A 17714-nucleotide genomic window follows, 5' to 3' on the forward strand; every position below is an offset into this window, starting at 1 on the left:
TTGGATCCAGACGCGTCGGGATGGACCAAATTGGGCTTAATTGGGTTCTCCGGATCAATTCCGCCCTTTCATCTCCACCCGCTGCCACCACCATTGGCTGTTTATTGTTATGCCTCAGCATTCATTTATTGTTCTAGGATCATTCTTTTGTTACAGCCTCGACTAGCTTGAATTGCCTTGACACTCATTTCAGAGCCGCATCTAATTCAATCACGTCACATTACAAGCACCTATTCTTGGGCCAAAAAGTAGTCAACAAGCATCACAGTTTCTCCTCAGCTTCTGGCAGCACATCGGCCCTGCTAGGTGCTTTCTCAATCAACCTAAGACCTGTTCTTGCAGATCGCCCACCAGGATGGGCACAACCTCCGTCAGACGCAATCTCTTCCACCATAACCTCAGCAGACGTCCGGTCTCTGCTACGCCTGGGTCGATGCCAAGCGGCAAAAGCAATGGGATTTCGGGTCCTCCCTCTCACATGCTACAGTCCTCTTCCGAGTCAATGGGCCCCTCTCTGACTTCTGGTTCCTTGGACAACGGAGATATCGTGGTCAGGGACAAGAACGGTGGCTACAAGCTTGACATTCCTGTTCTTCCGCCTGCCATTACCAGTGAAAATGGCGACGGGATGGATGGTTTGGACGAGGGTGGAACTAGCGGGGGAGCAGGAACTACGGCTGTCGATTCAGCTAGCCAAACTGAGATCAGCGGGCGAGAAAAAGAAAGTACGTTGGCAGGCTAGAAAAACGATTGGTGGTCTGAATGAAGGAGCTGACGTGACTGGTCTGTCGAAGAGATCGAGGCAAGTCTAGCAGAATTGATGTATCGAAACCGAAACAGACAAATGAGCAACGAACCAGCCGGTAAGTGCATGCGAACAGTGGGTCCAACGTGGTCCTGTGTAATCCTCTGCTTTCTTACTGTTTGTATCAAAGCACTAATAATCGACAGAGATCCTCAATCTCATCCACCAAAGTCTCCGAAGTAGAGTAGCAACGCTCGAGGAAGACAACTGGATGTACGAACCAGAAGTAGATCCACGTGCCTAAAGCCAGCTTGCAGCATCCGGTCAAGCCAAGTACCACTGGATAATCACGCTTTAATTATCTATCTGGTATCTACCTGGTTTAGTATGTTCAAGATACATATATCACGCACGAAGTCGTGCCCTGGTTCACCTAATCGAGCTCCATGCTGGCCGGCGGCGCCTCCACAGTCTTCGACTGACTCCGTCCCTGGGGTGTCCTCCTACTTCCGCCCTGGTTCTGACCTCCGAACAGCATACTGCCCATCATGTCCAGAAGTGGGTTACCTTGTCTCGGAACTTTGATCGCGAAGTATTGCTCGCCTATCTGTGACAAAGCATCATCCCAGATCCCTACTTCTTGGATCTGCGATGCATAATGGGCAGTCAACTGCTTGAAAAGGTCTGCGCTGCCTCGCTGAATAGTGAGAAGCAGCATGCTTATGAAGTTCAGCAAAGGCAGAGACGGGAAAACTCGAACGTCGGAGCTGGCGCTGCTGACTTCTTGTACGCCGAGGGATGTATTTGAGGAAGAGAGCCGTGAGGTGAAGATAAGGAAGGCTTTATTAGCGTTCCGGAGGTTACCGACTAACAAGTAAGGAAAGACTGCACGCGAGGCGTAGATAGCCGCCGTATGGGGCTCGTCGTTCGTGTACCACTCGTACTCGAGCTTCGCGAGTGTCTCAGCGGATTCGGAGGTTCCAAGGATGAGATGCTTCTCGGCGTCATATGGCTCATTGTCTGGCAAATGGTCAATACGTTGTAGATTCACGGTCATATATGGCCAACGAACCTTCAGCATATACCGAACCAGCCGCATGGTGCAGCTCCGCATCTCCTCTCTCCACAGGACCGAACCGTCCGCTCCAGCCGATCATCTCCTGAATGAATCTCTTCCTCGTGGGCTCTTCCGACGGGAATTCACGAAGAAGCTCGATTAAGCGCTCTATATGGAGAAGCATCGTTAGCCGATTCGATCTCAGATCTCAGAAAGTCCACTATCCTTAGCCCACCAGCTAGCCGCTGGTTCCATGTAGATTCACTCGGAAAGCCTTTCCATCCATAAAGAGATAGCATTTAATGCTCAATCGACAGAATCAAACTCACTCTTTCGGGCTCGACCCTCCGCATCATCATCTCCTCCAGTAATCCCCCACCCCGCCTTGGTGTACACCTCATCTACCAACATAATAGCCAAGTCACCTCCACTTGCAGAAGCGCCCTGCTGAGATCCAGCTCTCAGAAGAGCAGTCGCACCGCCAGCCAATATTTCAGCAGCGGCCTCATAATTGGATTGTTTGATGTATCGCGCAGCGATGACACGGAGTTGTTGGTGAGCTTCGTAGTAAGCACCGGAGGCGATTCTGCAGATGAGAACCAACGTTAATATCCATTATCCTTTTCTTGGGAGCTTGGAAAATAGGACACCATTGTCGTATGTCAAAGCTCGGGGCAAACTTACTTCTCGCGCTGCCGAGCAATCGTCTTGTCAATGCGTGAGGTCATCTCGGAATGTGCCCACAAGTGACCGGGTATTGACGGGGGGAACCACAAATGAGGAGAGTTGCGTCGAGGGTGTAAAGAAGTTAAAATTTCCGATTTATTGTGAACAAACGATTTTGCAGGGAGATTCCAGCCTAGGTGGATAACAAAACAAGATCAGCGACAGCTGGGGGCGGACGAGCGTCGAGAACTTTTGGTGGGGAACTTCCCTGGTGTCTTCCAGAAACGCGGAGCTTCTCCAGATGCAGGCCCCTTGTTACTTCGGCGGAAAATATTCCAACCCAGCAAGTTTGACGTGCATCGATCAATCGAGGTGTAGTTGCTTCTCATTTGAGCATCTGTCAGCGCGTCTAGACGATCATATGTACTGACGTCTTGCTCTACCTAACAATCCGGATTGGTCGCAAGAAGCCTATATAGATGCCAGAGCTTCAAATAGCTTCCCCTGGGGCATCACTTGATTTTCTTTAACAATAGGCTCGATATAGGCCCGATACGCATCGAGCGAAGCAGTTATGGATGGAGGTGCATTTGACACCCAGCCAATTGGCCGCTTCTATGGCGCCAATACCACAATCCGACGTCCAAGGGTATGTCCTTTTCCGTGTTAATTCAAGATAAAAACTTGAAAATAACCCGAAAACAGGAGATCACTTGCTTCTCATATGATGATGAGCATAAGTTCCACCTCGGGGATTCGTCCCTGCGGTACTATTATACGCCGCGCCTCCCCGCGGATTTGAATCGTGGCTTCGACACTTTCCAGAAGCTAGATGATACCGCCGACGAGCATCTAGACGCTTTGCTAGAGACCATTATGGCTCTGGAAAAAGAGACTGGAAAGCGATGCGAAGCGGATATCATCACATGGAGAGGCATGATGACGAAGGTAAGTAGCTCAAGTCTCTTGTTTCATCTGGAAGGTGGCTATTACTGATACAGTCGCCTTGTTGTAGATTTTGACTGCTCCTTTTGACAATCTCAACGGGTATGTAGACAGGATATATGCACTGCCTTCATACTGATCTGAACATTAGTTTCGAAATGAATGCGACTTGTTTCCAGGTAGGCGGTGTCCAAGCTCGTTGATACGTGGTTTACGTTTTAACTGTGAAGATGCAGGGTACAATGTTTGTATATCCTTCTAAGGCTCCGCTAGTTCTGTGATGCTAATGAGGAGTAGTTTCATTGAGGAGAACAACGTCTATAAAAACCAGCAAAAAAAAATCCAGCAGAATCAAAGAATGCCCCCGGGAATGGCCTCCCAGGATCTGATGGCATACTGGGGTACGGTTACCGCTCCATGAACTGGTTTGACAAGAAGCTGAAATGCAAGCTCAGGCTACAAATTTGAAACCCTATGTTTGCTTCAGCAGCCATGGGATCCGACCCCTCGGGCCGAGATCGAAAGTCGCGAAGACCTCGTGGTCAACAACAATGCACAATACTGCTCTGTTGTTCGAACAGGCATAGGGAGTACTCGTTTAATTATTGGTGGTGAAGTTGATGCTGGTATGCTCTCCTCACTCTAGATGCATGCTTCTGGCGATTCTTAGGGGTCGTATTAAAGCCTGTGCTGATGCTGGTGTGCTAGTGTGGGACTGCAAACCCGACCGCAAGGAAGACCCCATCAATTGGGTAGAGCTGAAGACTTCGGCAGAGATCAGGAACGACCGTGACATGATCAAGTATGAGCGAAAGCTCCTAAAGTTCTGGGCACAGTCGTTCCTCCTTGGCGTCCCCAAGATTATTGTTGGTTTTCGCGACAATCACGGTATAGTCCATCGTTTGGAAGAGCTTGAAACGGCCAATATACCAAATAAGGTAAAGAAGCTTGGACGGGGTACGTGGGATGGCAACATTTGCATCAACTTCGCGGCTGCATTCCTCGAATGTAAGTCTCAAAATATGCACTGAAATGCCCCTTCTATGTCCCTTCAGCTAATGGGTTCAAAGGGCTCAAGTCAACAATCAAGGAGGGAGGAACGTGGCGAATCCGTAAGTCGGAGAAGTCGTCGCTTATTCAGGTGTTCAAGATTGAGGAGACTGGAACAGGCGACATCATCTCCAGGTCGTTTCTGGATTGGCGATCACGCTCATGATGAGGTGCAGTCGGCGCCTACAAACTGTTTAACTGCGGAAAACTTGCACTTCAATTATTTCGAAATGCAACAAACCACGGCAGGTGCGCGAATCTGTCTGCCGGTTCGACCAAAGCAATTAGAGTGGGCTCGCAGGATTCGGGTCAGGCTATGATGGAAGTAATGTACTGAGATGCCTGATACCGTGGTAAGCACTCAACGTGAGCAGCCTGGCCATAGCACTGGCTTTTGAAGCCGGTATCCTGGTCTTGAAGTCCTGTCATGCTGTTGCATTTGATGGGTGAACATTGCCAGGCCGGACAGATATAACACGATAACATCATGCTCGGGGATCGACGCGAAAAGATGACGATCATCGCCATCTCGTACCGAGCTGACAGGCTCTATTTGCCTACGCAAGTGTATCGGCAAGGTGATGAAGTGTCCCACCCTCGCATGTCCAGCTGCCATGATGCGGGAGACTTGAAACAATGGGCAAAGGGCGGTATTCAACCACAGTACGACTCGAACCACTATGTATAATTTCTCATAGAATGAATACTGGAAATCTAAGTTGAAGAGGGTTGCTCTGCCTGCCAGAGGAAAGCAGCCAATATGATTTTTTCGTGAGCCGAATACACGTCTATTTTCTACTGCGGCGTTGAAGGCTGCTCAGTAGGAGTTGGATCGTCACGATTTTGACCAACACCTAAGGTCTGCTGGTTGCGCAGATATTTTTCACGCTCTGCTCTTTTTGCTGCATTTTTGATTGCCCTCTTGTGGGCACGCCCGTTCAGGTGAATATTCCACTGGTCTTCGGTCGCCATCGTTCTACTACAGATCTCACATGTAAAAGTCTGAAGCAGGTCGCTGCGGTGCGTCTGCGCTTGAGCCTCCCGTGCGCCCAGCGTTTCTCTTGCCATGTCCGAGAGAGATTTAGGATCCGGTCTGGGTTCGTCGTTGAGCAGCGCCTGAGTCAGGCGCTCAGACGGTTCGGTAACACACCTCTGCCAGTCTTCAACGTTTGTACTGTCCAGAAGATACAAACTATTTGTCGCACTGGCGTCAGCGAGCGCCTTCCAAAGCTTGTTCCGTATCCATTTGATCTGGGATGTCGCATATTGACGTGTTGCGATTTTCACCAGCTCGATCGACGACTGTTTGAATGCTTCAAGCTCCCCTTCACTCAATTCACCGTTTTCCAGGGCGTCAAAGTAGGGTGCTAATTCCTTGAACCCGATGGAGACCCAGACTCCTCTTGTTTGATCAACAGTAACGCCTTGCCTTTTTTTCTCCCCAAGATAAGCCCACATTTTCTGGGCCTCTGCCATCAAGCCTTGCTCCACCATAGAATCTACACGTTTGGCAAGCCGGCAGTTCAATGTCTCCTTCTCTGAATGCACCCAGAATATCAGTGTCGGGTAACGGAGCTGTCCTATACCCGGGGAAGACTCTCCGTTTGTCTCCGTCGCATATTTCTGACGCTTCTGCTCCGCATAAATCTCGGAGGCCGGCTTGCCGGTCTGAAAGTAAATCTCCAAGGATCGTCGGATTTTGCGCACGTCGTTTGGATGCCATCGACTGGCGATAACGGGATCGACTTCCTTTAATTTTTGAAAGACCACCTCTGGCGGCGCATCAAGGATGGGCCACTTTGCGGAGGTAGGCTCAGTCTCCTCATGGAAATGTGCGTCGTCATCGTCGCCCGAGAAGAGGCTCTCCTCAACCAGCTGATCCTTAAAGAGTACCGTTTGTGTGTAGTAGTGCGTTCCTCCGACTAGAATGGGAAGCTTCCCTCGGGAGTGTATGTCCTTTATGAGTCGCAGGCATTCCCTTTTGAAATGCCCTATGCGCCACGGCTCTTCTTCAAAATCGACACAACTGATCAAGTGATGCGGGATGCCGTTCCGTTCCTCGAATGGTATTTGATTCGTGATGATGGGTAGGCCACGGTACATTTGCATAGCGTCGCCATTTATGATTTCACCGTTGAAACGGGTGGCTAAATCCACTGCAAGCTATCTACAGTCGTCAGCAGAAAGAACTTCTCCAATGAATCTTCTCTTTCCTGTCTTCCTCACCTTGGATTTGCCGGTGCCCGTGGCACCGACGACGGCAATGAGGGGCTCCATGATTAATGGGCGTTTGATGCGCCAGAAAGAGCGGAGAAAGTTGAGCATGGGAGAGCCACATGGAGGATTCTTGTCATTACCAGTTCATTTTCCCCTGGCTATAAGGTACAAAGCAGATGCTTTAGCGTCCAAAGGCGTTGTAGTCTCAAACAAGCACGAAAAAAAAAAAAAAAAGTGCGCGCAAATATATACATGCCGACATTACCTCATCGGTCTCCGCTTCAACATGAGATTCGGCTTCTCATACTCAGGTACTTGACATATACCAATATAGCTCAATTGTGATGGACTTTACGAGAAGCTGACGACTCTATCCAACCAATCCTCTTCAATGGTCAGTCAGTGTTAATATTCGAGAAATACTCAGAAAGGATGGGAATTCACTCACTATATAAGTCTTTGTGCGGCAATACCTAGCACATACGACCACAGGGTGTGGAAAACAGGGCTTCCCGTCCGCTCAGCCGTACTTAAGCCACACGCCGGCCGGTTAGTAGTTGGGTGGGTGACCACCAGCGAATCCCGGCTGTTGTATGTTTTTGCTTTAATTTTTTTTTTTGACTTTTTATTAATTTTGCTTCTTTTAATATGTGTCGCTTGCCGCTTTATCCCGAGTCACAGTCAAAGAATATATACATTATCGGTTGATAGAGATCCTTCAACTACTCCGAGAGTCCAGCGCGACTCAAAGTCAAACTTCATTTCCAGACAGAATGGCGTAAGTAGTCACATGACATGCATCGTCCTCCCACCGATGACCTGCCTCACGGACTAGTGGCAATCGAGTCATAAGCACGTTTCTAGTGCAAGTCCTATTTACAATCTGTTGTGGTCACTCTCCTATTCAGAATTAACAAGCGAATAGTTTTATGAACCCCTTGCCATTTAGAAGTAGTAAGTGTTCTTCATATCAGGATATCACTGCCTTAACCACCGCCGTAGTTCCTCGTCGTCCAGACATGGCAGACTCAGACAATCAAACGGGTCCTTCAATCAGTGTGAATGGCCTGAATTATAAGTTCCAGGATGGTTCCTCAGGCTTGACGAACGTGTCTCTCAGTCTCCCGGCAGGGAGCCGGACATTGCTCATTGGAGGTGATTTGGTCCCCAGCCTAGACGAGTCATGACCGATTGTTAACGCCATTCCAGCAAATGGTGCCGGCAAGACCACTCTCCTGCGCTTGCTGGCAGGCAAGCGCTTGGCCCCAACAGACACAATTTCTGTTTCTGGCAGGGACCCCTTCAAGCACGGCCTCGAAGGGGTGACTTACCTAGGTGTCGAGTGGGTTCTGAACAGCATTGTCCGGACGGACATCGACGTCCCGACGCTTCTCGCATCTGTGGGCGGAGACGCCTATCCCGAGCGCAGGGATGAGCTAGTTGAGATTCTCGACATTGACCTCCGGTGGCGTATGCACGCCGTGTCGGACGGTGAGCGCCGCCGTGTGCAGCTGGCGATGGGTCTGCTGCGCCCTTGGCAGGTGCTTCTGCTGGATGAGATCACTGTGGACCTCGACTTGCTTTCTAGGAGTAACTTCCTTTCCTTCCTCAAGCGGGAAACAGAGACAAGACCCTGCACGATTGTCTATGCCACACACATCCTGGATAATCTCTCGCAGTGGCCCACCCATCTCGTGCATATGCACCTCGGAAACGTCAGGCAACGGGGCCCCATGGAAAAGTTCAAGAGTGAGGTCACTGAGACATCAGAGAACAGTCAACTCGGTGAGCTTGTGCTCAAGTGGCTCAAGGAGGACCTGTCGGCCAGAGGACCGAGGAACGGGCAATCCAGCCAGAGCAAGACCTACGGGTCACTGGATGGACTTGGGGGATATGGGCTGGAGAAGCCAACCTGATCAGCTTCTCTCTTCATCCGGGGAATTGATTCTCTGGTTTTCTCATTTTCTGGAATACTACGTTCTCTTCAACAAACATTCTGTTCAACCACAATAGCATGGCGGCGGTTTACGGCTTGGTTTATGGACAATAAAGGTCAGGAGGCATCATTCAACATTTTAGAGCTATTCAACACCCATGACATGAGCTCATAATTGCGTTTTTTGTACGTTCGTTGTGTATATACATGGCATTTCACGAAAGCATGTCAGAAATAGCATATACGCGCACCGAGGAATCCTCACTTGCTACAGCAAGCTTAAATCTGCTCTGAGTATCTCTAACATCTGTCTGATGGGACGGCCGCCATGATAATTGGGTGATCGCTCTAGAGGGGGATACCGACCTATCAACAGTAGCAACGTGCCTCGCTTCGAGACCGTCAACCGTCACCTGGTAGATCGATAATTTTCCACTTTCTTCTCCCGTTGCAAGGAAGAAGGAAGCGTCAAGTACACTTGGAAGGATCGAAACAGCCGTGACTGAGTTTTCTAGAGAGATAGTCGTCTTGCAAGCGAACGAGTCCTCGACCTTCTCCCATAGTTTTACTGATTTGTCTCGGCCAGCCGTCGCGAAGACAGGGTTTGCCGCTTGGGGAGCCCATGCCGCATCTAGAATCATTCTAGAATGGCCCTTGGGATTCGATGTCAGAAGCGAGAATGAAGAAGGGTCCTGCCCACTTCGTAGGAAGACAGCCCACTGCCGGTCTCGCCCAACACTGAGAAGGTATTGGTCATCACTCGAAAAACACAGACTTGTGATAGTCAAAGAATGCGCTTTCAGGGAAGGCCGAATCTCACGCCAGTCAGAAGTGTCGTACAGCCGTATCACCGCATGATCTATTGAGCTTGCTTTACAAGCAGTCGCAACCAGGGTGCGATCATGATTCACGGCCACGGTTGATATCTCATAACCGTGACCATAGAGCTTCTCATGCTCGGGCCATAGTGTATAGCGAGCCAACTGGTCTTCTAGTGGTGGATGCCACAGGTTTGATATCATTGCCTGGTTTGCTTGGACCTGCCGCGCCCCCGCAGCACTCTCTTCGTCTACCTCCATCGGGATTTCATCGCCCACGGCCTGGTTAGACAGGCCGAGAACTGGAATCTGTGCAGTATCTGGAAGCTCTTCGTCCGTCCCTGGTTTAAATCCCGCCAGCTTCTCCAGTAGTTGAGCGATGGGTTTCGGCTCGTTGAACACCCGTAAAAGCTTCTCGTCAGCGCCTGATACAAAGCGCGCGGGTCCCAAGGTATCAATGCAGTTCAGATCGTAACCATGAATCTGTGGTCTGGAAAACTCATGCCACGACTTCAGTCCCTCACGCGACCACTCTGCATGCAGGCGAGTAGTCTGGTCTGCGCTGGTGGAAAGCAAATACCCTCCGGTTGGTTCCCACTGCACACCGTTCACAGAACGCACATGACCCGTAATCCCCAGTGCCTGCAGCCACATGTCGCAATCGGCATCATACCTCCATGCCCTCCAGCTACCTGTTCGGCCGAGACTCACGACTTGCCTTCCGTTCGGCGACCAAAGACCAATCCAGAAGCCGCCAGTGCTTCCTGTAGCTGTGGTAGATCCTTTTTGGACGCTAATTTCTCCCATCCTCTCTGCGGAGAGCCATACTCCGGACACTGGATCCTGCTCCCAGATTGTCAAAGTATTGTCTGCAGAAGCAGAAAGCAGCTGTTGGCGTTCCGTGCTTGGGTTCCAACAGGCCGTGTAAATCCAATCCTCATTTCCAAACAGAAGAGCTTCGAAAGTGACCGAATATTTGGACCCGGCTGCTTCGAACTGATGAGCTTTATTGGATAAGGTCGTTTCAAGTCCTCCAAGCATAGGATCTGCATCATCTGCTAGTGCAGACTTGGTGGCCTCTCCTCGTTGAAGCCTCCACAACCGGATATATTTATCTTGACTGGCTGAGGCGAGCAATAGGTCCCCGGACTTGCTTTGTTTATCCTCCGTGAAGGAGAGAGAACGTACCCATGCCTCATGGCCTGAAAGAGTGGCAGATAGTCTAAAGCTTGCACCGGCAATTGTGTCCTCAGAAACATAAATCTGAACATTATTCATCGTGCCGGCGACTGCCAATACCACGGGTTTGTCTTTCGATTCTGTTGACAGCGGCTTCAATGATAATGCCAGCGGGAAGAAGCGAGGTTTCATCGTAAAATCCTGAAATACATCGGCCTTTATTACGGTTTCCTGCGTGTCGATCTTCCAGATCTTGACGGTACCATCTGCGGCTCCAGATGCGATGATAGCGACGCCATCGGCAACGGCAATCGTATTTACTGAGCCTGTATGACCCGTAAGAGTATGTGCATGGGCGAATTTGGCGGGGTCGACTGCATCAGCCCGCCATATTCGAATCGTTTGGTCAATGGAGCCGGTAAGAAGCAGCTTCGTACCCGTGGCGGGACATGTGTAGAATCTGACCGCACTGACTTTGTCGGTATGGCCAACGAGGAGGGCATAAACCCCGCGCTGAGAGGCATCCTAGACAGGCAACAGCAGTATTAGTCCAGCTGTGTCGAGACCAATTGAGACACTGAGGAAGCTCATACCCTTGGATCCCACAAGGCCACATTGTTATCTGCACCAAAGGCGAGCACACCTAACTGCACATCCCAGTCTGCGGCGGCTGGATGCCTGTTTCCCCCAACACTGATGTATTCTGTCGTGATTGACACCATGGATGCGCCTGGCAATGATCGCCGATTAGTGATCTGAATTCGTATAGAAGGGCGGCGACAAAGTCCAACTATGGACAGGGACAGAAGGGCGCTATCTTTCGAATGCTGAGAGGAGCGAATGGATCAATGACCACTTTTTGTGCCCGGAATTTAAGCTTATCGATAAGCGCGGCCATCGCAGAGCAGCCCCTCTTCGTTTGCATTTTCCTCACACTCGTACGTCTTCGGCCAAACACGACTCCTCGACTATTCCTGAGTTAATATTTGAGAACCACATTTTCTCCGGCTGTGGGCTCATTCTGAAGCAGTCATGGCTGACCCTTCTAGCGTGAAAGGTGGTGCCGATAGCATCACCCTTACTGTTGAGTTCACGTTAGACCAACTTTGAATGCATTGCTTTCACCTCAACGCCTGCTGACTCCCATTCGTACAGTGGTGGTTTGGAGATTCTCTTCTCCAATGAGCGAAAACATCATATCACGCTACCCGCTCAAGTAGATGATGGCGGTCGGCCAACCATCGCTTACTTGTTACGATATCTGGTTGACAATGTTATGAAGGATCAAAGGAAAGAGCTATTTATAATGGAAGACAATGTGTATGTCGCGAATGGGGCCCCCATGAATCAGTGGCAAGGCTGACAGAAAGTGGTAGACGACCTGGTATCCTCGTCCTTATCAACGATGCCGACTGGGAACTGGAAGGCGAAGAGAAATACGAGCTCCAGTCAGGGGACAATATTATATTCGTCTCAACACTTCACGGAGGATAGATCCGCCTGGAAGCCTACATGCGCTCTATAAGAATCATCGTTTCCATGCACTCGACACGATCTAAGGTCAGTTGTATAACACGCAGCATTGAGGCCAGACCGAACCTACGATCAGACAACATCGTCCACGTGCTGTTGCGATATCCTCTCCGGCTCACGAGGAGTTCGAAGGCCGCTTTGTGGTGTTGAAAATCCATCCTTGGGACTGCCTATTCCTCCAACCAAGGGAGAGGGCACCCCACTGGGAGGTACAGGAATCTTGATATCTTGCGGAGAGCCAGGTATAATCTCTTTTGGCAGATCAGGGATGTGTATTCTGCGCGCCTCATTTTGGTAGCTTTCCGGGATAATCTGCACGAAGTGGTTAGTCGGATGCTCTGTAGGTTAGGGGGCCTTAAATGTATCCTTACTTCGATGATTTCATCACGTGGAAACTCCAAGAACGGAATATCAGCAGCATTGCACGCCATGAGGTAACCATAGAGGACTCTTAGTACGCTTTCATGAGCTATGATGAGAAGATCGTTCTGCTCCCGTTCAAGTTCCAAAATGATGGGTTCGAGTCGCACCGCAAGGTCATGGTAGGACTGTCATAGTCGTAAGCTCGGGTGGTCAACGTCAGATTTGAAGCTGAAATTGAGCTTACCTCCGCTCGAGGGTACCGATGGTGGTAAGGATCGAGCTCATGCTTAGCCACCTCGTCCGGATACTCTTCGCGAATTCTTCGCTCAGACATTTTCTCGCAAACACCAGGGTTCAGTTGGCTCATTTGTGAGCGTTGCCGGACTTTGTACCCCTTTTCGTATAAATATTTCGCTGTCTCAACCGTCCTGCGTCTTGTGGATGTCCAAACTGTCAGTGGTTTGAGTTCATAATCCCTCTCTCCTCGGTCAATCATGGCCTGCTTTTCTGATTCCCTATGCTGCAGGAGACGTTCAGTCATTTTCTTTGCGTAGTCCTCTCCCTGCTCAGACAGAGAGGCATCGGCTTTATAGGAATCTGCCTCCAACGAAACACCGGCCTAATGAAAGTTTAGTGTTGAGAGTCCATTCAACCAGAACTCGACTTACTCGTGCAAAGTACGTATGCCTGGACTTGATGTGAAGGTTGAGAAGATAGAACACAATTCGGTTAGATAGATAACCGAAACTTTTGTTGTTGACAATCAGTCTTTCTCCCGCGTTTATCATCTGTACTTCAATTAGTATTGAAGTTGGCGTGTCTTTCAGCCAATGATACCTTGATATAATTCAAGTCTTTTTCCTCCATGGTTTGAAATTGAGGGATTCTGGCAGATATCCTGGTCAAGTAGTGCTTCACTGCATCCTCTGATGACCAGCCAACGTACTGAAAGATTTAAGTCATTTTAATCGGACACATGCTAGGAGGGACTTACTTACGTCTGGGGATGAGATCTTGACTCTGCGAACATTTTCCTCAATGATGCGCTCGTCATCGCACCACGATTCGATGAAAAGCGTCTGCGCGTGTTTTAACCGTCAGAACAGTCCAGCGCGTAAATCGTGTGGTGAGATGAGATGTCTTGATATTTTCATACCTCAATATCTTGTTTGGCAAACTCCTTCGCAAGCGATCGTCGGCCAGAGGCTAAAGGATTGACAGCATCATAAATCGCAATTTGGCCATTTTCGAAATTCAAGTACTGGTATATGTCTTCACGACACCTTTTCATGATCTTTTGCCTCAATAGAACCGATGATGCAGATGCTGTATTCAGTTAGCGGGACGAAACGACGTCAAGGATAAACTATCCGCTGGTGCGAGTGTAGTGTGGAACGTGCTCTGTAGCAAGAAGAACAAAGACGAAATCGGTAGAGAATCTCGCATGACTCACCATTGACAAAAAAGTAGTCATCTGGGATGTCTTGACCAACAGGTATCGTGGCTCGTCTGTAATCTCCAAGGTGAAAGATCCTAGTTTTTACACCTAGCCTGCAATTCCCTTAGCGATGACAGCATGACCGATTCGACAGGAATACCAACCATCGAAGATAGCGCGCCAATGCTACAGAAATATGTCTGAAATACAACATGAAGTGTCAGTTATATGACTAGCTCGATTGTCGTCAAGATGGTGAAACGAACGTCTTGCCCCTCGCTGGTAAGCCTACAGTGATAATCACGATCCTTCCAGAATGGAAAAGTCGACCAGACTCCGTGCTATACAGTTGAGCTGGTGCCAAATCGGCCTTCTCAGGCAAATCATGGATTGCATCAACGAATGTCGATGATTTCCTTCGGAACCGAGGGGAATTGGCCACAATTTCAGCCGTTCTGAACCATGTTAGATTTGAACAGTCTTATACAGCAAAGGCGAGGGTATGCCCAAAGGAAGGGGATATGAATCGTTTCTTGACCAAGCTTGAACCGGACTCCTTTGGCCGCCCGGAGTATTCAATGCATTGATATAAAGGAATAATAACAGTCCTTACAGTAGTGTATCCATCTTAGAGAAATATTTCAGACACTGAGCTCCGAATAAAAACGACCCAGAGGAAAGCTCTCAAAAACAGATTGCAGGCGAGGAGAGTATCCTTCAGACAGGAGATATTCACAAAGGCTAAGTGCCAAGGAACCTTCGGAGTTGGGAGCTTCGGACAGGGTGACGAGGGAAAGGCAATGGAAATGGTAAAATAAAAAAGAAAAAGAGAAAGTGGGGATAATAATAATAAGATAAAAAGGAAAGAAGGGAAACTAGATTGCAAAAGGTTCCTGCGAGCTCCAGTAATGATTAGAGGTTGGTAAAAGATGTCTTGTCGGTGATAGCGAACTGTGCCTATGGTTGGCGTCCAATATACAGCCCAATGCTGGCTTTGGTGTAGTAGTCAGTGTGATCATGTACCTTCGGGAGTACTCGGTGATGAACCTCGACAGTGCTTCTTAGAAACTTCGGCATAGAACTTTTTGGACTTTCTCGCAAGCTAAATGTTTTCTGTCAATAATAGAGACTGCAGTAGCCAACAGTGACCCTTCATCTACCAATCTGCAATTATATCATCATCGTCAAGCCCCAATGTCCCAATCCCAATTAAGCCCGAAGCGGCATAGTCTCGAGTCCTGTGACTTCGGGACTCTGTATGTGCCAAAGACGCATGCCGGGGCGGAAAAGCAAATGTCGCTTTTTTTCCCGTCAGAGGCTGCTTGGGAAGATCAATCAACAATTGTTGCGCTGCGACTATTCCACTTACCGTCTCAATCCCCTAGAGCTGATTAGACGCAGCCTGCTATTATTTCAATTACTCGGCAACTACTAGCGAAGTTGCCTTCGTCACGTTCTAAGTGCAATCTCGGGGCTGGTCTCACATCTCGTCTTTCCTCATCTCATCGATAGCGAGAAGGAAAGACGTCCCTCAAGCCCGCGTGACGGTCAACCTCATTACCTGATCATCCTTTTATCACGCCAGTTCACTTCTGCGCAGACAATCACAATGGCCGACTTTTTAGCCCTTCCTTCTTTCCTTGTGGAGAATTCCGCTGCCGTCGCCCTCAAAGATGCATACCACTCGTTCTCCGAGCGAAGGGCGGCCCTCGGCCTGTCCAACCCAGGAACTGTGGATAACATTGCCAGGGAAGTGCAGAAGGAGGTCCTGCTGTCTAACTTTATGTTCAGCGGTCTCCGTGCAGACTTGACAAAGGTTTTCGGCATGTCTCCCCTGTTCCGTGTCTCGCACGCCTTCTCCATGGGCGGGTCTGGCAACCTGCCTCCATATGCCTTCTCGGCCATGTACGGAACTCCTAAGGTATGCATCATCGCTTACTCGATAAAATGGACTCCTTGAATTTTACCGACTTCAGTTACTAAACTCTCGTCTCGTCAGGTTTTCATGCAAGGTAACTTCGGAAGCGATGGCGCTCTCGCCGCTGTTTTCAACTACCGATGGAACCCCAAGCTGGTCACCAAGACCAACACTCAGATCATGGCCGGTGCTAGCCAGGGCCTCCTGCAAATCGATAACGACTATACCGGTGATGACTTCTCCGCATCTATTAAGGCCTTCAACCCATCCTGTCTGGACGGTGGCCTTACTGGAATCTTTGTCGGAAGCTATCTTCAGTCCATCACTCCCAGCCTTGCCCTTGGATTCGAAGCGATCTGGCAGCGTCAAGCTATGAACACCCGCCCAGAGACTGCCCTTTCGTACTGTGCGAGATACAAGGCAAACGACTGGATTGCCAGTGCTCAGCTGCAGGCTCAGGGCGTTTTCACTGCCTCCTATTGGAGAAAGCTCTCTGAGCGTGTTGAGGCTGGTGTCGACATGAACCTTCAGTTTGCTCCTAATGCAGCCGCTGCTTTGATGGGAGGCCCTAGCAGAGACGGTACCACCTCTATTGGAGCCAAGTACGACTTCCGGGCTTCGACATTCCGTGCCCAGGTTGACAGCGCTGGTAAGGTTAGCTGCTTGCTGGAGAAGCGGATAGCCATGCCCATCTCTCTTACTTTTGCTGGCGAAATCGACCAGGCTAAGGTGAGTTGTCTGTATAAACCTTTGTGTGTTCGATGAATTTAAATGGTCACTAATTCGTATCGCATTGTAGCAATCGGCTAAGCTTGGTCTTGCTGTGTCCCTCGAGATCGCTGGCGAGGAATTGATGGAGCAGCAGGAGAAGATCGAGGCTCAGGGCATGATCCCTCCTCCTTTCTAAACCGTCCCTAAAGCATAGCTGGAGCTAATCATACCCGCTTGCTTGTGGGAAACTGGAGCTTTTTTTGGCTACTCCGCCATCCAGCTTGAATTATTCTTCCATTATCTGTTTTATTAGATCTTCTCTCTCCACGTGTACCTCTGGAGGATGGTGTATCACCTCGGTTATGCCCTTGAACGCGATTTGCTGGTGCAGGAAGGCGGTCGTTTGGCGCCAAGGAAACCAATCTTTGTATAGATCCATCTTCGATTTATTGGGGAGTCTCCTATTATTTCTCTTCCGACTTCCGCGTCATGGCTTCATCTATGAGACTGTTGTTCCTTTTTTCTTGTCCTTATTGGTACCACATTTGTTGTGATGGGCGATGCTGGCTTGTCGACTGGGACTGCAGAGCATGGAATGCATGGAAGCGATGGCAGGAAACTGTTATGTTCATGACATCTTAGAGGGATCAATGTAAAACAATTTAAGTTTCCTAGCAGTTGGACTTTTGGAGACGGGTATGTGGACACAAGATCAACGAAGACCGCAGGTGTCATTGGGTATCGAGCCACATAGATAGGCACTTCTCGAGAGGGACAAGAGAGCATTCAGTCGCTCAGAGTAGAAGCCATGCCCGGCACCAATTGACATTCAAGATCTGATGTCTACTCAACATCAGAAAAGCAGGCTGCGTTCAACAACAACTGCAACAGCCCTATTTTATTGTCGGTCTCTGAAGCTCCTATCTTTCAATGTGTCGAGTTATTCGAGTCTACCCAAGCCGAGATCGCCTATGAGCTCTAATGCCGTGGCGCTCCTGTACGTTCATAATATTGGAACAATGAGGAAGGAAAGGTCAGCAATGCAGCTTTGGTCGTCCAATACAATTCGTCAATTGTTCAACTCACTTCCGTCTGGAACTAAAAAGTACTCCCTCAACAACCCACGCATGGCATCGAG

General features: G+C 49.3%; 8 protein-coding genes across 8 annotated transcripts; 4 read left to right on the forward strand and 4 right to left on the reverse strand.

Annotated features, from left to right (window-relative positions):
- Positions 1-355: 355 nt before the first annotated feature.
- NFIA_051610 (uncharacterized protein) lies at positions 356-1049 on the forward strand (the record flags this gene model as incomplete). Its single annotated transcript, XM_001257712.1, has 3 exons — positions 356-725; positions 795-863; positions 952-1049. The coding sequence occupies 3 exons, from the start codon at positions 356-358 to the stop codon at positions 1047-1049; spliced, it is 537 nt and encodes a 178-aa protein (XP_001257713.1).
- Positions 1050-1178: 129 nt separating this feature from the next.
- On the reverse strand, positions 1179-2530 carry NFIA_051620 (protein GET4; the record flags this gene model as incomplete). Its single annotated transcript, XM_001257713.1, has 4 exons — positions 1179-1765; positions 1818-1970; positions 2132-2388; positions 2487-2530. The coding sequence occupies 4 exons, from the start codon at positions 2528-2530 to the stop codon at positions 1179-1181; spliced, it is 1041 nt and encodes a 346-aa protein (XP_001257714.1).
- A 512-nt stretch (positions 2531-3042) lies between these two features.
- Positions 3043-4629, forward strand: NFIA_051630 (DXO/RAI1 family decapping nuclease; the record flags this gene model as incomplete). Its single annotated transcript, XM_001257714.1, has 8 exons — positions 3043-3117; positions 3174-3416; positions 3484-3515; positions 3565-3601; positions 3721-3814; positions 3869-4039; positions 4122-4421; positions 4469-4629. The coding sequence occupies 8 exons, from the start codon at positions 3043-3045 to the stop codon at positions 4627-4629; spliced, it is 1113 nt and encodes a 370-aa protein (XP_001257715.1).
- Positions 4630-5258: 629 nt separating this feature from the next.
- NFIA_051640 (tRNA dimethylallyltransferase) lies at positions 5259-6740 on the reverse strand (the record flags this gene model as incomplete). Its single annotated transcript, XM_001257715.1, has 2 exons — positions 5259-6610; positions 6635-6740. 2 exons carry the CDS (start codon positions 6738-6740, stop codon positions 5259-5261), a joined length of 1458 nt encoding a protein of 485 aa, XP_001257716.1.
- A 959-nt stretch (positions 6741-7699) lies between these two features.
- NFIA_051650 (putative ABC transporter) lies at positions 7700-8596 on the forward strand (the record flags this gene model as incomplete). The annotated part of the gene is made up of 2 exons (XM_001257716.1): positions 7700-7835; positions 7890-8596. 2 exons carry the CDS (start codon positions 7700-7702, stop codon positions 8594-8596), a joined length of 843 nt encoding a protein of 280 aa, XP_001257717.1.
- A 235-nt stretch (positions 8597-8831) lies between these two features.
- NFIA_051660 (Elongator subunit ELP2) lies at positions 8832-11335 on the reverse strand (the record flags this gene model as incomplete). The annotated part of the gene is made up of 2 exons (XM_001257717.1): positions 8832-11138; positions 11207-11335. The coding sequence occupies 2 exons, from the start codon at positions 11333-11335 to the stop codon at positions 8832-8834; spliced, it is 2436 nt and encodes an 811-aa protein (XP_001257718.1).
- An 883-nt stretch (positions 11336-12218) lies between these two features.
- Positions 12219-14161, reverse strand: NFIA_051670 (bifunctional fructose-2,6-bisphosphate 2-phosphatase/6-phosphofructo-2-kinase; the record flags this gene model as incomplete). The annotated part of the gene is made up of 9 exons (XM_001257718.1): positions 12219-12458; positions 12518-12694; positions 12754-13128; positions 13178-13297; positions 13347-13454; positions 13508-13588; positions 13666-13835; positions 13963-14060; positions 14112-14161. The coding sequence occupies 9 exons, from the start codon at positions 14159-14161 to the stop codon at positions 12219-12221; spliced, it is 1419 nt and encodes a 472-aa protein (XP_001257719.1).
- Positions 14162-15556: 1395 nt separating this feature from the next.
- Positions 15557-16772, forward strand: tom40 (TOM complex pore protein TOM40; the record flags this gene model as incomplete). Its single annotated transcript, XM_001257719.1, has 3 exons — positions 15557-15868; positions 15947-16594; positions 16665-16772. The coding sequence occupies 3 exons, from the start codon at positions 15557-15559 to the stop codon at positions 16770-16772; spliced, it is 1068 nt and encodes a 355-aa protein (XP_001257720.1).
- Between the last annotated feature and the right edge of the window lie 942 nt (positions 16773-17714).

The sequence above is a fragment of the Aspergillus fischeri genome, genomic scaffold (assembly GCF_000149645.3).
Source record: "Aspergillus fischeri NRRL 181 1099437636266 genomic scaffold, whole genome shotgun sequence".
In the NCBI taxonomy this organism is placed as follows: domain Eukaryota; kingdom Fungi; phylum Ascomycota; class Eurotiomycetes; order Eurotiales; family Aspergillaceae; genus Aspergillus; species Aspergillus fischeri.